Genomic DNA, 18,899 nt, shown 5'->3' on the forward strand with positions numbered 1-18,899 from the left:
TTGGTATTTATTAATGTTTTCTTTTTGTTACAAGTTATTATATTTTTTGACAAGTTATTAAACCTCCTTAAAATGTTTTTTTTTTTTTATTTCACAAATATCTGGTGGCCATGCTAATTTTCACAACAATGTGTCTAGTACGAGCCATTATAATTTCAGATTGCGGAGCAAGACATAGGTGTTACTGGTGCATAGTACAATATAAGTATCACTAATTACTGTTAGCAGATAGGAGGGCATAGTTACTGTTAGCAGATAGGAGGACATAGTTACTGTTAGCAGATAGGAAGGCATAGTTACTATTAGCAGATAGGAAGACATAGTTACTATTAGCAGATAGGAAGACATAGTTACTATTAGCAGATAGGAAGACATAGTTACTATTAGCAGATAGGAAGACATAGTTACTATTAGCAGATAGGAAGACATAGTTACTATTAGCAGATAGGAAGACATAGTTACTATTAGCAGATAGGAAGACATAGTTACTATTAGCAGATAGGAAGACATAGTTACTGTTAGCAGATAGGAAGACATAGTTACTGTTAGCAGATAGGAAGACATAGTTACTATTAGCAGATAGGAAGACATAGTTACTATTAGCAGATAGGAAGACATAGTTACTATTAGCAGATAGGAAGACATAGTTACTATTAGCAGATAGGACATAGTTACTGTTAGCAGATAGGAGGACATAGTTACTGTTAGCAGATAGGAAGACATAGTTACTGTTAGCAGATAGGAAGACATAGTTACTATTAGCAGATAGGAAGACATAGTTACTATTAGCAGATAGGAAGACATAGTTACTGTTAGCAGATAGGAAGACATAGTTACTATTAGCAGATAGGAAGACATAGTTACTATTAGCAGATAGGAAGACATAGTTACTATTAGCAGATAGGAAGACATAGTTACTATTAGCAGATAGGAAGACATAGTTACTATTAGCAGATAGGAAGACATAGTTACTGTTAGCAGATAGGAAGACATAGTTACTATTAGCAGATAGGAAGACATAGTTACTATTAGCAGATAGGAAGACATAGTTACTATTAGCAGATAGGAAGACATAGTTACTATTAGCAGATAGGAAGACATAGTTACTATTAGCAGATAGGAAGACATAGTTACTATTAGCAGATAGGACATAGTTACTGTTAGCAGATAGGAGGACATAGTTACTGTTAGCAGATAGGAAGACATAGTTACTGTTAGCAGATAGGAAGGCATAGTTACTATTAGCAGATATGAAGACATAGTTACTATTAGCAGATAGGAAGACATAGTTACTGTTAGAAGATAGGAAGACATAGTGACCATTAGTCGATTGGAAGACATAGTTACCATATTAAAGCTTTTGCCAGTGTAATTATTGCGCTGTTTAATTTCATTTTATTACGCACTTCTTGCATTGTCTTGATAAAACAAGTTTGCCTGTTTGAACAGTTTTTATATTTGTTGTATACACTTGTTTTCATTTTGTTATTTCTTCTGTCTTACGTTACAAAAGTCTCAGTCAGTTGTAAAAAGTGCAGGTATTTTAAAGTCGTGGAGGACAACCATCAGACATGCCGTGCTTGAGCAAATTGCTTATTTATTCAAATATTTCAGATAAATTTCTCATTAGAGTTCTGAGGACTTGTCTTCTTTTCATTTAGTTGAATTGCTTTCACTTTCATTCGAAACTGACAATTTCTGGTGAGATTGTACACTTTTTGCAACAAGCTATTCCTTCATTGGCAATTTATATTTATTTCATGAGATGTTTAGTATTTACAAAAGAAGCGAGCTTGTCACATGATTGACTTTGTTTGGGGATTTTCTTTGCCTTTCAAGTACATTGTGTTATCTATGCAAGAGAAGCCATAATGGCTAACATATCATTTTTACTATCTGGCAGTTGGATGTCAGGCTGCATTGAGCTAAACAATACTGTACTTCTCATTGGGTGGCTTTTGTCATCTTGATAACTATCAGTTGTAATAGTAGCCATTAAATTACGAAAGTGATAGAATCTAACATCTAAGGAACACGTGCCAGTATTTATGATCAGATTGTTTATTTCTTTTTATGAATTAAAGTTACTTGATTGGCATGTTGGAACAGCTGTTTAGTTGAGTTTAAGAATCAACAAATGTTAGAGATATATACTTATATATTATTTTTGAGCATAAACTCATCATTCCCTCTGGATTCTGACTATAAAAAGCTAAAGGCCACTGGTCATTAGGGCCATTGAAGAGGGGTACCACTGCATTAGATCAGAATACTCTACACTCACACAGGACTCATGTAGAATTTGCAAAATGAAATACAAGTGATTTCCAGGGGTCTGCCTTTGAAAATAATGTTGCAATTTGAGACATAATGGAGTTTCTTGGTTGGCACACCTTGTCTTCATTCTTCGGCTTCTGTTTGCCTGACATGGCTTGCCAGTAAGGAGCTGAATCTTGCTGGGCCACTGGTAACTGGCCAGACAGTTAGAATTCCAGCCTGTGGCATGACTTTGCAACTTCACTAGATTCACCTGGGAAACATTTGAATGTAGGGCAATAGCCAGATGCTGGATCCCACAGGGATAGCCCTCACACACTCACACTTGTATAAACACATGGAGAAGTGAATCCTTTCAGTGGAGCAGTCACTATGTAAGTATTTTCTGTTATAGATTTTGCTGAAGCTTAAACTGGTACAATCTGGGATACATGTGGCCCCCTAGCAGAAACAAGGGGATTTTATCTAAGAGTTATTATTACCTTTTGTTTATTTAAAAAGATATACTATATAATAAAAAAAAGACAGATCCCCCTTTTTTTGAAGGACTGGATTCATTTGTACATATCATTAGCAGATTGCAAGACATATGTCATTTCCAGCTAATATGATGTAGGTGTTATTCACTGATAGCATGACATGTCATTTCTAGCTAGTAAGATGTAGATATCATTCACTGAAGCAAGACATATGTTATTGCTGGCTAATAAGATATAGGTGTCATTAGCAGAGACCAATATGTACATGTCATTAGCAGATAAAAAGATTTACATTTTATTAGCAGATAGCAAGATATAGGTGTCTTTAGGACATAGTAAATGTCCCTCCCTCCTCCAAGCTCCACATGAAGGGAATGGAACCAGATTTTAAAATCATTGTTCACATCGGCTAACCACCACCAGTCATATCGAAAAGTTTGAAAGCTGTCTTAACCTGTGTTAGATGAGCTGCATGATATTACAGAGATCAGACCACTACTTCATATCTCATAGAACTTTATGTTAGTAAATTGAAAAATAAAAATAATTTTTTTTTTAGGGTGGAATAAAAACCAGGCATGCTTCCATTCATCGGAGTTAGGAAAATTGTTTTCAGCCTGAAAATACAGGTTTTGTGCAGCGTTTAATTTAGCTTAATCTTGTACTCCTAAGCAGGGATACTCCCATCCTGTACCTAATAACATGGCCTCACACTAAAATTCTGTATGTCATTTTTGTCATTTGGAAATTAAATACATGATATCTAAATAAGTTTTTGTTTTGTTGTTGTCAACTGTAGTATACAAATTGAAGTTTATGAAATATATAATGGAAGAAAATTGAATCCATGTTCTTGCCAATAGGTGCATGTCATAATATTTAATACTAGACTGGTTCTCAGGCTGTAAAATAATCAGCAGTCTGATGCTGACATATATACATGCAAGCCTGTCTGGACAGGCAGGATAATATAGTCATGGTGCCAGAAATGTTTCTCATTCACATCCTTTTGGAAAATCATTTGCCTTGAACATTGGTGTGAAAAAGTATGGTTCTTTATGGCACATAGCTCAAAGAAGAAAAGCCCATCAAAGACCCCAGCATAGGGTTATAATGTTTTTGCTTTTGTTTGGATTGGTGTGTTACAGTACGTCAATTCAGGTAGGCTATTTTGTGTTGATGCTTTTGGAGTTAAAGGCCTTGCCCACAGACATGCCATGCCAGCTGACCTGAGCTGATCAGACTGTACAATCAAACCCATACCTTTTCTATTGTGTTTCTGGCGTGCTTCTGCCTTCATTAGTAGCCTCTTTTGACACATAGGAGGACATATTGGGCTTATTTTCCTCCAAAAGCTTGAAGGGTGCTGTGTTTTGGAGAGCACACAGTATTCACCCTTTCTTCAGATGTCTGTAGATACAAATTTTACTAATGAATTAAAATTTCATAATATGGGTTTACCTCGTTTCTGAGAATACATTGATTTATTTCACTGGTGTTATGAGATTGGAATTTAATACTGTTTTTTGATAATTGATTTATTTTGATAGTATTCTGAAAGAGGAATTGGAATCCTGTTTATAAATATTTTATTTATGTCAGTTGTATTCTGAGAGAGGAATGGAAAACTGCGAATAATTTATTTTTGTTACTAATATTCTGAGAAAGTGATGAAATAATGCTTATTGATAACTTATTTTTGCCACTAGTATTTGGGGAAAGGGATGGAATACTGTTTATAGATAATTAATTTTTGTTACTAGTATTCTGAGATAGAGATGGAATACTGTTTATTGATAATAGATTTTTGCCACTTGCATTCTGAGAGGGGGGTGGAATACTGTTTACTGACGATTGATTTTTGTCACTAGTATTTTGAGAGAGGGATGGAGTACTGTTTATTGATACCTGATTTTTGCTGCTAGTATTCAGAGATAGGGATGGAATACTGTTTATTGACAATTGATTTTTGTTTGTAGTATGGTGAGACAGAGATGGAATACTGCAGACCTGCCAACCCTTACAAGTTTGCCCGATGTCTGACAAAAATGACCCTTAAAATATGGACTTACAGAATAAAAGGAAAAAACTAAAGAAATACGATTCTTGTGGTAAAATCCAGATAATTGGTTCATCCTTGTTTTATTTGGATCCAGGTTTCATATTAGCTTTAGTGGAATTAGAGAACCAGACTAACTTTACAGTAGTACTTCAGACACTTTAAACTGCACATAGCTTTCCATGCAAAGCATCTGCATGATCAATCTGTTGATTATATAATTCTTTTAAAAATATCATCCTGCTATGATATATGTTAAGGACAAAAAGAAAATATAAGCCTCTTAAAAAAGTTTTGGTAATCAGTACAGAAGAATAAAAAGGAATATTCAGATTTGACTGAATAGAAGCAGGAAGGGACACAATTACGTTTATTGGACATTACCTGTCAATTTGAGTTTGTCACATGGCAGTAGATATGATTGCTGTCATCATGTGAAATGAAGAAAAAATTCCAAGAATTACATCAAGTTTTGAGATAGTAGCAACAAACCATTGAGCTTCAAAGGGTTTGGAACTGAAGTTTGTGTAACTGTACTAGACGTAAATAAAGTATAATTGTTTACTTTACAAACTTTTCAGATGAACACAATCTTTACCGTTGATGCATCATTTTGGAATACCAAACTTTTTAAATACACGTTTTCCAACTTGACAGTACCAGTACATTATATTTTATTACATTTTACTGAAAACTGGTCAGACTTACTGAAAAATCAACTGCCTTACTGAGACGATCTTGTTAGGTTTGGCAGGTCTGATACTGTTTATTGATAATTGATTTTGCCAACAGCCTTCTGAGATAGAGATGGAATACTGTTTGCTGACAATTGATTTTGCCACTAGCATTCTGAGATAGGGATGGAATACTGTTTGCTGACAATTGATTTGGCCACCAGCATTCTGAGATAGGGATGGAATACTGTTTATTGATAATTGATTTTGCCAATAGCATTCTGAGAGAGGGATGGAATACTGTTTGCTGACAGTTAATTTTGTCACTAGCATTCTGACTAAGGGATGGAATACTGTTTGCTGAGAATTGATTTTGTCACAGAGAGGGATGGAATACTATTTATTGATAATTGATTTATGTTGTATTCTGAGAGATGGATTAAATACTGTTTATTGATACTTGAATTGTATTGCTAAATTAAACATTTTTGTTTTGTGGCTTTTGGCATTTTAAATTATTGTCCTTTTTTTCCAGGTAAAGACTCTGATAGTTTCAGACGAATTTAAACCCAACTGTGCACTAGTCATCTTAGATTTTCTAATGCGACATGGTATAGTGACACCTGACAATGGTGGGTATGAAGCTGAAGGTAGACTTAAATACTGAAACCTTTAGCTTGTATGCTGTTCTTAAACAATGGCAGCATTTCATGTACAGTCATACATGGTAATAAGTAATATCCAGAATACTCACAAATTTCTTTATTGTATTAGTATTATGTTATGATAATGTACTATAGTATTGTAGTGCATTTGGTATATGCATTACGATATATATATATATATATATATATATATATATATATATATATATATATATATATATATATATATATATATCACACCTGTATGAGTATGGTAAAGTATATGTTGATGACTTCTTACCTCACTCTCTGTATATCGACAAGACTTGTGTCTTTTTTTTGTTGTATGACTGTTAATAGCTGTCTTCATTTGTATCCCATGTGTAGAAAGAATTTTAAAAAAAAAACATATCTGAAGCTTGGTTTTATTTGTTTCTCTATACAATTTGCTAAACTATATACTCGTGTAAAAGTTGGATCCAATTGCAAATTGCACAGACCTAGATCTGCCATCATATAATGTATCAATAGATCTGGATCTGTGCAGCTTGTTAGGACTAATATGTAAAGCAAACATCAACCCTGACCTCCCAGCAGATTATACAGTATCATATCATGGTCCATGTTAATTGCAGTTGGACCCAACCTATATGCATGTATATGTGGTAGCTTATGAACACTGTATGACTGGGTAGTTTGCCCTTGTATGTTCAAGGTGAAAGTTTTTATTATTATTATGCCACAGTGGCAGGGGCATGTAATTTGTCCTGACACCTTTCTAGTTCTTCTACACTGTGTTAAGATGAACGTGTTATGGCATTGTCTATCTATTAACATTTGATTGTGGAGGTTTTACGGTTGGATAGATTTATTTTATTTAAACAAGTATCAGGGCTTGAAATTGTATTGTATAACATAACCTAGTCCCCTGCTTTAAGGTCAGGGATGGAAATGTGGGGAAATTTGGGCACAAAAAGTCCCTATGGGATGTCCATACCTTGGCCTCAAAAGCTGATTGGATTTTGCAGGACTCAAGTCTGCTTCGTCTCAAGTGGATCTAAACAAAGAGGAGGGTGTGGCTGGTCCTCTCCTAGATCATTCGTGTGCAACTTCCTCCAGGGCACAGGCCGGATAAATGATATTTAAAGTCACACTTTATAATGTAAATTAATTGATAAAACTAGTTCATTGGACCACTGGCTGTATTTTGTCCTTGATGATTTGAGAAGGTTGAGATATTCTTGTCCTAATAAGCAATGGCAGTCCAATCAATCCCCACAAATTGAGGGACAAGAATACCCCTTTTTCCCAGATCTCCCTTCCCAAAGGAAGGAGCCCAACAGAGACATTGGTATGAGAAGCTCTGCCTCCTTCAAAAAGCAAATGGAGGATGGTGATGTCCTCTTGTGTTGGTGGCTATTATAGGTTTGATGAGGAACCGGCTGTGCAAGTCACTTCTCCCTTCCGATCCTTGCATCTTCTCACCTGTTAGTTCAGGTATTTGAGAAGGAACAAATGTTCAGTATGGCAGTTAGTGATATTTAGTATGTTCTCCACCAGACTTGTGTCCAAAGCCTTTGGTCTCAAAGGACAAGAAAACCCTCTCTAGTTTGGAGGGACTGCCCAGGGCAGCATACACACATATTTGTTTCTGTATGCTCAATCCATCTTTAAATCCCCTCCCTTGTACACTGGTGTATTTCTGGTGGGGAGTTTAGTGGGGACCTGGGCCACCAGGTCAAAACTCTGGTGGCACTGTAGATTAAGGCTTGTATTCATGTAACTATAGCTTTGTAAGCCAATCTTTTTTTGGGCTGCTACATTCAGTCATTTGAAAGAATAAACTTAATCTCCAGTGATGCAGCAGCACCAACTGAAGGCACCTGTGAAGATGTTGAGGCATGCTATGTCCACATTCATTGCTATTTCTGTGGAGTTGCTCCACTTCCTCAGGGATGTTGTTCTGAATACTTCAAAGGTCTTGCTAGGTCACAGTAAGAACCATATGAGAGCTGCTTTTTGAAGGGTCTCATTGATGGTGGTCTGCTGGTACCTATTTTGCATAGGGTTTAATTTTTAAATGAAAACGAATTTCCCAAGTTGTCTCACTGGTTATCCTGGCAATTGTAAAGAGATCTTGTATGTGTTTGGCGTTGTTAAAGAACTTGTAATTCCCTTGATTTTGCTGTATGATGAATGTAATTTGAGTTACAGGGTATACAGCTTGGCTTTACTTCAGATATGCACCTTTCAAACAAGTGATAGTTCCCCATGGACATTATCACTTCCTGGATTTCAAAGCTAAATTTTAAAATAATGAGCTCATAACAGTTTGGTTTTTACTTTTTATTTATTTTTTTCCATTGCATTTTCAGAATCTGGTATTGCATACTGTGGTAAAATTTGTTTTGCCTATTTTAATGACTTATAAAGTTACCTTACTTCGTGACTAGTTCAGTCCAATTTGTTTAGCATATAGGGGTAGCCATTTTGGTAAGTTGAGTGCTTAGATCATGTACAGTTTCCACAAGGATAGTATTGAAAGAAATTTCAGCCACAGTACATGAAAGTAGCATAGAGGTGTGCGTACATTCTCTTCATTTTGCATGTTGCAAATGGAAACAACTTCACCTTACTATTGTCACTCTGTGAGAAGTACATAACATTTGTGGAGTACCACCAAATAGACCATATAGGTATTATTATTAGATGATTTAATTTTGGTTGTATTGCTTGCATCAAAATAGTCCTTTTGAATAATTTCCATGTATTTCTCCACAGAACAGCTTTCATTAGTAGCAAAGTACCACACGTCTCCCCCTCCCCGACTGCACAAAGAAATATGAATTATTTAAAAAATGCAAATTGCATTTTCTCAATACAGCAACCAGTGTTATGATAAAAGACAGGAACATGCCACATGCCACAGTTATTTCTGATTTGTCACATACATTTTAAAGGGATGTAATAGATAGGTTCACAGAGGTGAAAGGGTAAAACATTTGCTAGTACTTCTACCCCAGTATATTGAAGAAAGCAAATCTTTGTCATCATATTTTCCTTAATCTTATTAAAAAATAAATGAAAAGAAATATTTTTTGCAATATTTTTTTTTATAAAAAATTTTTAAGACTTTTGTGTTCAAAAACACCAGTCATTTATTTCTAATGTCTCTTTTCAGAACCAAACTACCCATATTTGAATGAAATGATGCATTTCCCCATGCAGAGCACATATCTCACCTTTGGAGATTGCTGAAACTGATGAATTGTCAATGGTTTTTCTCAAAAACTGCTGAAAATACACAGAGTCACAAAAAAGTGGAATACAAACAACAAACTCCAAAGGTTTGCAGAACATGAGCTTTTTTTGTGTGTCCAATCCTTGTTGTGTAAGAGATCTCAATTTTAATCAGACTGGAATGGATTTACTCAGTAAGCATGTGCCATATGATATTTTTAAGCTACAAATTTATTCACAGCTATATATTTTTTTATTGACTCAGTCTCCTCTCCCTCCAAACATTGCCATAATAATAGATATTGTCACAACAATAGCTGCATAAATGAAAGTTACTGTCCCAATGGCATGAAATTTTAACTTTTCTTTCCAAGTTTTGCTCTGTTGTTTTTAACATAGTCTCCACCTCAGGTCCAACATATACTATGCTGCCTTCATTTCCTTTTATCTTACTAGTTGCCAGCAACTTTTTAATGTCCTGAATTTCCTGATCTATTTGTTTTTGCTGTGTTCTCACTAACCCTACAACTTCATCCACTTTAGCTGTCAGGGGAGATAATTCATTTTTGGGGACTAATTTGGTATCTGAAGCTGACCTTGAAGTTTGATGCCCAGTTGTTTCTCTAACATCCCCAATAACATCCTCCACCTTCCTGTTTTGTTCTTTAAGGGAATCAAATAGTTGCATGGTGAGATCCTTGTAGTCCATGCTATTTTCTGCAGATGTTGTAACAATCTGCCACAGCTCTTTCATTCGCATATGATTGTTGACTGTGGATCCAACAATTCCAATCACAGCACCGATGACAGACCCTGTTACTCCCCAATACTTCATTCTCTCTGCTCGAGCTCTCTCCTTTTCATGAGTTTCTCTTAATGCTGATGAAAGGACACTGAACTGCTCTTTTTCACCCTCCTCAAACAACTCCAGTTTATTTATGACTATCTTTTCCTCTTTTATTATTTCATTTTCCTGTGTAACAAGTTTTATATAAGCATCAGTGCCATGATTGGTCCTCTCTGTCTCTGCTGAAATTGCTTTCTATTTGGTCTGGATGTTGGACAACTGTTGTTGCATTGTTTGTCTTTGTTCTTGTAGCTCCCTGTATGTATTTTCTGCCTGCAACAAAATCAGAAACATCAAGAAAGAAAAACAATTAAGTTATAACTGCTAGAATAATGTCAGCGTCTTCAAGAATTTTCACTTAAACAAGCACCTATCGAAATTTCAGAAAAAAATGTCCAGTCTTGATAGTCACTAAACTTACAAGAACATAATATGAAACTTGTGATTGTCTTAAATATAGATCTCATTTCAAACAAAAAGAGAAGTTAAGCATATGAAAATTCTAATTCTAATTCACCTTAGTATGATGTTCTTTTCCAGAGCTACAGTTAATTCATTACATACAACCTATGTCTTGAACGTATATGTGGTGTATCATTTCCACTGCTTATGGTAGTGAAAGCTGTATTAATAGGAAAGAGATGGAGGAGAAGGATAAAGAGTCCTTCAAAGGGACTAATGCCCCATTGGCTGAAAAAAATTCGTTACTTAAAAACAAGTCTGTTTCTTCTTTATAACTGCTGAGGATAAGAACCATTTCTGTTGTGAAACTCCAACATGCACCTTATCAAACTTATTAACAAAACTTTTTTCTTATGTTTGAATTAACGTGTTGGCAAATACGTTCAGTACAAAATTCATTGCCACTGCCTTGACTTTTAATCTGATTGCAGAAAACAATTCTGAACTTGTCTCGGTGTAAAAATATAATCACATAAGTTTGATTAAATCTTTATGTAATAGTTTTAAAAAAGGAATATAAGAAGTTATTCAAGTTATATCATTTAAGGTATTCAGATCTACAAACTGATAACATGATAAAATTCCATTCATACTTATTATGTTGTCATGTTTACAAACCAATCAAACTAAAAAACCAAGTCAAAACATTTTACTGTTAAATCAGTGTTAGAGTGTGGACTATCAACTTGTTTTTAAATGCAACTAAATATAAAGTCTTATTGAACTTTATATGTAAATGTACAAGTCATTGTGCTTATAAACTTATAAGCTCATTGATATCTTTTGTTAAAATAAAGCAAGCAACAAGCTCTGATTTGACCCCAAGGTCAATTAGGTCTGGTATTCCAATACTATGGCTCTGTTGGGTGTATATATCTTCCATTGGTCTACTTCACGTATTCTTTGCTTAATGATGCTAACAAAGTTAATGGATAGACAGGACCAAATCAACATGTAGGCAGTTGACAGCATTCAAACAATTTATGTAGGCAAGTAAAATTTGGTGCTAGTGTTTTTAATTGAGGCCACATGAGAGGAGTGGGATAGCTCAACAATGGGTTGAACATTAAACTAGTGCCCATTGCCTCAGGAGTTCAAGCCTACTTGCTGGTTGTTTTGAGCAGCCTTAATGTACCTCGTCTCAGCTCAGCTGTTGGGAGTTTTTTGTGGCAACAAAATGGACTGACAAAAGCTAATGGCACTTGCTGGCGGAGTGAAAAGCCATGTTGGCACTAGTCCAGGTTTCCTCTAACTCTGCTCTTCCCATTTAAGGTATTTTGACATAAGTAATCAAAAACAACTTAATGTTAAAATATCTAAAATGGGTTGGGAGGAAACTTGGGCTACATTGGCACAAGCACTATGAATACTACACCAACAAGCAGATCTCCGATTTTTATTTCTGACATTACTGGTAGTAGATACCAACTGGGTGAGACAGTATATAATGGATCTTTCTGCAAAAATAATTAGACTAACAGCCAATTTCTAGTAATTAATAAATTTATTTGGACTGACCTTTGTATGTGGATGGTAAGTAAAATCCCTCATCTTTTGACCCACAGCATTAAATCTTACAGAACACTCACATTTTTAGTAGTAATCCTTGTCAGAACACCTATTAAATTGCTGAAGCATGCATAGAAGGCAGCATCATTCCAAGGTAAGAGTAATGCCTGGAGACTGCCTAGCAAGGATATAGTATATAACTAGGAACTTGATGTGTTACTCTTACCTTGCCTTCTAAGCATGCATCAGCAATTTTAAAAAAACAAGTCTACAGACAATGGATAAACAGGTGTTCTTTTGGTCAAAAGAAGAGGGATTTTACTTATGATCTGGATAACAAGGTCAGTCGAAATAAATGTATTACCAGAGAGCAGCTGATAGTCCCGCTACCAGTAATGTCAGATAAAAAAAGTGCAGAGATCTACTTGTTGGTCTAGTAGTAAGATAAATCAGCCTTCAGACCTGTACTGGTACTGGTGGACTGTCCATCAATATCAGTCCAACTCTGGAGGCTGGTCTATCGGACTACACCATTGGCACCATACTTGAACCTATAGAAAAGAAATGTTCACTGTTCAGTCCATATCTAATCCTGCAAAGCAAGATGTCGACCCGGATGGTTAACACAACTGTCGGGGGGTGGGGGGCCTAACATTATAAAAACCAGTTCTACTGGACACATCTAGTCCTATAGTTTCAAAACTTGACCTGTGTGACACTGTACTGTGCCTCTTTACTTCTGTCAATCCGACAAAGTCTTCATAAGCCTGCAGCCAGTGACTGATGTGGCCCCCAGTCATCTTCTCCAGGGCCTTGTCTGTTGCTGCGTGACCTGTGATAGACATCAAGCGAACATACTGTGACCAGCTAAGAATGCCATATGATCTACATACAGATCCAAACCTTCACCATGCCAGTGCCATTAGAAAATTAATATGAAGTGCAGATTCGACCTAGTCGATAATGTTATTTCCTATTATTTTGGAAGTGCATACAAATCCTCCCTTGTAGAGATTCAAACAAGGGAGGTAAACTTGTTGCATAAAAATCGGTAGACCATGGCTGCTTTAGATCGGATGCCAGGCTGATTCGGAGCATGTGAAATATAAGAAACACCATGGAACACGCATATCTGATTTATTTGAGTAGTTATTGCAGTTTCTGTAAACATAGAGAATGTAAAAAGTTGATTTTTCATCTGTTGCATTTACATAAATAGACGATAATTATTACCAAATTTATTATGAAATTAGAACAAAATTGATATGAGCTAACTTTATAGTATTTAGATTTCTTTTAACCAAAGTAACTGTTCATTGTTTACAATTACGAAACTTTACATTTATTTGAATTGATTTACCTTTAACAATCATTCTGAAACTTTACGTTAATCAGGCCAGTATGATCGACTTTCAACACTTTCAAACAGTAATGCATATAAATTTACATGTGGCTTTTATTGATTTTTCATGTGACTTGTTTGGGCTATTTTTGCAGTGTATTTACCCACCCACCTACTTCCGAAATTGCAAAGAGTTATTGATGAGTAGCAATAGTATCACATACTTGTCATTGAATTTTTATCATTTGAGTAAAATCTACTTAACTGATGACACTCTGCAGCCCCATCCCAGCACATAGAACTAGTTAGAGCTTCAAGTATGATCCCTTATTGATCTATCTCTAATAGTAGTGTAGTGGGACCCTTTGGGGCAAATGAGAAATATATAGGCACAACAGCCTGGGATGATATGGGGCAAAATTTTATAGGGCATATGAGAACAAAGAAGGAAAAACACCCTGGGACGATATAGGGCACAAATGGGAAATTGAAAATGGGAAATTTAACATGGGTGGGACTATACAGGGCAGGTAACGTTACAGGACTGAGCAAAGTTATAGATTGATATAACACATATACAACAGACCAAACACTGATACAACAGTTTAAAAAAAAATGTTTGGGGGTTAGGCAAGAAAGTAAAATTTTTTCGAGGCAAATGAGGGGCCCTGAAAAGGGCCTTTGGGTTTATGTTAACATCATGCTGTTAACATAGAGGGCATCGCATAGGTCTTTGTTTCCTCAAACTTTGTCTGACTTCTGGGCCATAAATCAAAACCTTCTTTAAACAGCCTTGCCTCTCCACATAAATTCTTCTTTTCCAAACGCTTGTATCCATCATCTTGACAATGGTCCACGATGATCTAACATACATGGGTAAGTCCATACAGAACAGCATTGAAGATACGAGAGTAGAGGATTCTACGTTGGTCCACATCTTGTGACGAGAACAGGTGAAGGAATGCAGCGAACTGCGGTTTTTTATAGGGGAAGGGAGGATCGAAATGGATTGAGTTTATTGACCAATCCAAACACGCGTTACAATACTCAATCACCACACAGAGTCATTTGTCCAATCCGAAGAGAGCAGTCTGTGACGTCACATTCCCTATATAGAGACACTAGCGTCTATGTGCAGTCAATCCATGCAACACCGTTTTCAAACATGATGGAAACTAAGAAGACAATAAATTGGGGTGCACTGGCTGTGGAAATGAAAAGCGATGGAATAGCATCGACTGCTCAATTGGGCCTGGACTTATTTCCAGAAGAGGTTAATTTTAATTGGGATTTTGTGGATTTTCTTTCGTAAGAATTTGTTCCTGAACCAGTACCTTCGCCACCTTCTCCTTCTTTACCACACATGGAGAATTTTAAACAGAGACAGAAAGAAGAATTTGAGAAATTTATACAGCAGCAAAAAGGAAGCAGAACAAGCTTTTCTCCTTCAGCAACAGCAGCAAGAAGAAGTGGCAAGAAGGAAACAACAAGAAGAAGCAGCAAAGAAACAAGAAGTGAACGTCAAACAGTCGCGGTACTGTTAGACATTTTAGCAGAGTTAAGAAGTCTGAAACAAATGTATCAGACTTCTTTATTACGACTGAAGAGAAAAAGACCTTCTCAAGCTAAACAATCTAACCCTGTGACTACGCCTGCCATACCACCCTTAGTGATTTCTACCAAATCATCATCGACAGTACGCAGTCCAGAAGTAGTCCTTGGTCGTTGCAAAGGCATAAGGCAGTTATAGTTGATTGCTTCCTAAGTTTGTTGTTTAAACAAACAAATACCCAAAAGGCCCTTTTCAGGGCCACCCATTTCTCTCGAAAAGAGATACTATTTCAATTGCCAACATCAATTAAAATTCAAAAAACCCATTTTACCCTTATGGTACGTGTGAATGTATGAGTGCATGAGTGTAGATTCTTATTCTAAAAATCAAAACCAAGAGACACTTACTTTTTAATCCAATTCACAGTACAACATAACACTTAAAAAGGTTCTTTGGCTTCTTCTGTGTCTGTATTCACTCTCTGTTTTTTAAATTTCTTCACTTTCACGGCTTTTTCCTCCACTTCTTCCTTACTTTCTCCCCTTCTCCTTTTCTTCTCATGTTTCTCTTTCTGCACCTGTCTGGGGGAAGCTACCTCTTCTTCCTCTTCATAATCCCTCTCTTCTTCTTCTTCTTGCTCCTGTTGTTTCTTAGGGCAATCTGAAGACCAATGTCCTTTTTCTTGACAGTGATAACAGGTATCTTGACTTTTGTCTCTTCTAGCCCCTGTTTTGCTTTATTGACGGTCTGGACACTCTGAAGACCAGTGCCCTTTCTTTTTACAGATACAGCAAGTATCTTGACTTTTATCTCGAAAGGAGGGTGAGTAGTCCATCGGCTTGTCTGAAGAAAATTTTCTGATAACCCTTTGCAAAGCTCTTATTGAAAGTTCGATCTGTGTATGCTCTTCCATCGTTCTGCTTGGTTTGAGAGTGAAATAAATATGGGAAGGCAAGATTCACACCCTTTATATATACGCTGGTCTGCCATGGATATAAAGTGACCCATGGTGTTTAACATGTAGTCATTTGACTTCTTGTAGTCAAGATGAAACTATCGAATCAATTCGAGAAGAAAGAAGAAAGTAAGAGGCAGAAACGTGATCTGTCGCCTCGTACAATAGCTGAAGTCTTGGCACAAATTCATGCCAGTGATTTTGAAGATGACATGAGTGAACCAGAATCCAGACCCAGCGATTCTACATCCAGTCAAAGTTCACCACCCTTAAGTAAACCCTGAAAATTACTGTCACATTCGAGAGACGGAAAAGCACTTCTCTAGAAAACTTAGAGACATGGCTTACACTTACAGGGTGAAGTTTAAAGTTTTTAAGACCGACATACTGCTGGAGAAAGCAGAGGGCTTCATCACCGATGTGTGGGATTCTTTGTTAACCACACTGAAACACCAATGTCAAGCCAAAGAAGACGATCGCTTGAGACTTTACATTCATCACGATGGTTTGAAATCCCATTTGGATTGAGTTTAGTAGCCCAGCAGAATTGACCCCTTCCAAAGTCATGGACAAGATACAACACGTGCAACAATCCAATGACCAATTTCACATCACTGATGGAAAAGCGACACTGTTCCTAACTCGCGTCTCTCTCCCCAAGGGGACCGGACATCGCAGAAAAGTGTTATTAGTGGACGACCTTCACAGCACCAAAAAGAGTCTCGTCCAGATTAACAGCCCTCAAGACCACATGTGTTTAGCCAGGGCCATCGTGGTGGGACGAACGTATGGCAACAAGAACGACATGGCAGAATGGAAAAGAGTCTGGGTTAAAATTCGAAAATTGGACCGAGCCAAACAACGAAGTGAAGCAGAACTCCTGTCACAACAAGCAGGCCTGTCCAAAGACACCCTGTAGCATTGCTGAAATGCAAAAATTGCAAGATGTCTTGGCTCCACGCTACACCTTGAAAGTGCACCCTCAAGAAGTGTGCGGGTCTTTGTTGTTTCGAGGCAAAGATTTTAAGGATGGAAAATACATTCACGTCTATTATCACCATGAACATTTCGATACCATTACCAATATCACTGGATTCCTGGGATATGGTTATTACTGTGAGAAATGTGACTATGGCTATAACAATCAAGAGCAACACAAACATTGTGGATCGAAACGTTCAGGATGTTTGGCCTCTCAACCCTGTCTGGACAAAGGACAAGAACGAGTGCATTGCCCTGCTTGTCTGCGTACTTTTGTCAGCCCTGCCTGTTACCAACAACATTTGAAGACACAAGGTTCACAGCAGAAATGTGCTTAACTGCTGATATTGTGTCCAACGTGTGGACAAGGCATACTTACCAATAATGCCAAGGCACTCGTATGTTCAGGAAAGAAGCGATGTCACATTTGTCACCAAATCGTGGACTTGGAACACCGATGCTACATTCAGAAATACCAACCACAACAAGAGAAATATGATGAGCACAAGAAGAGAGGCAATTTCATCTTTTTTGATTTTGAATGCATGCAAGAGACCGGCATTAACATTCCTAATTTCTGTGTGGCTCATCGAGCATGCGAGAAGTGCATCCAAGAGTCTATCTTTAGTTATTGCCCTCACTGCAGCAAGATTCCTGGAGGACGTGAAAAAATATTTTGTGGACTGAACACGCTGGCCAAGTTTGCCCGATGGATCTTAGAGCCCTCGACGAGACATGGAGCCAAGAGCACATCGAACGTTATGGAGATTGTCATCACCATGCCACGGTGATGGCTCACAATTTCCCTGGATACGATGGACAGTTTCTTTTGAGATACTATATGGAACATGGCACTGAACGTCCTAAAGTCACTTTGAACGGAGCCGAAATCATTTCCATGCAAGTGGGACAAGTACAGTTTAAAGATTTGATGAGTTACTTGGCCATGCCTTTGAGTCGAATGCCTGAAACGTTTGGAATGACAGAAATGGCCAAAGGTTACTTTCCTCACTTTTTCAATACCGAAGCCAATCAACATGCCGTTCTACCCCATTTGCCTGAGGCTAAAGACTACAACCCCGACAACATGCACACCGAACGAGAAACTTTCTACGCTTGGTACCAGGCCCATGTCTCTGACCCTTTCGGCTTTCAGGAAGAAATGTTAAAGTATTGCCGTTCCAAAGTGGACATTTTACGACGTTGCTGTGGAAAATTTCAAGAACTGTTCATGGAACACGGAGGGGTCGATCCTTTGAAAGAAGCTTGCACCATTGCCAAAGCGTGTTCCTTAGTGTACAGCCAACGATTCATGCCTGAAAACACTCTGGCACTCATTAGCCCTCAAACGACCAGCTTTGTCTAATGTTAATACTCGGTCAAAGCCCTACGCTTGTTACATTACTTGTGCGACAAGGAAGACAAATGGATTCAGCATGCCCGCAACGGAGGGGGTGAAAAGACCATTGGAACATATTCAGTAGATGGCTGGGACTTTGAAAACCCCAAGATCGTGTACGAGTTTAATGGTTGCCTATTTCACGGATGTCCCGTCTGCTACCCTGAACGTGGCACAAAAAATCAGTGTTTACAACGAACCATGGAAGACTTGTACCAGGCCACTTGTTAGTGACGCCTAAAGTTAGAACAGCAAGGATACCAAGTGATGAAAATGTGGGAACACGAGTATGATCACCGTTTGAAAACCGATCCCGAGTTTAAACACATCGTAGAAAGTTACAAGTTGATGGACCCCCTGAACCCGAGGGACAGTTTGTACGGAGGAAGGACAAATGCCACCTGTTTGCTGTACCAAGCCGACAAAGAGAAAGGAGAAGAAATCAAATACTTGGACGTGTGCTCACTGTATCCGTACGT

General features: G+C 37.3%; 1 protein-coding gene and 1 pseudogene across 1 annotated transcript in view; one reads left to right on the forward strand and one right to left on the reverse strand.

Moving 5' to 3' along the window:
- LOC149787947 (uncharacterized) overlaps positions 1-9,454 on the forward strand; it is a 58,441-nt gene extending 48,987 nt beyond the window's left edge. The window contains exons 8-9 of the mRNA XM_089974213.1: positions 6,025-6,121; positions 9,315-9,454. Of these exons, the coding sequence (XP_089830339.1) occupies positions 6,025-6,121; positions 9,315-9,391 (174 nt within the window). The 3' untranslated portion in view covers positions 9,392-9,454. The remainder of the gene's footprint in view (positions 1-6,024; positions 6,122-9,314) is intronic.
- A 172-nt stretch (positions 9,455-9,626) lies between these two features.
- Positions 9,627-13,168, reverse strand: LOC149787948 (mitochondrial potassium channel-like; annotated as a pseudogene).
- Between the last annotated feature and the right edge of the window lie 5,731 nt (positions 13,169-18,899).

Source organism: Sinohyriopsis cumingii, chromosome 11, assembly GCF_028554795.1.
Source record: "Sinohyriopsis cumingii isolate HCF-2022 chromosome 11, ASM2855479v2, whole genome shotgun sequence".
NCBI lineage: Eukaryota > Metazoa > Mollusca > Bivalvia > Unionida > Unionidae > Sinohyriopsis > Sinohyriopsis cumingii.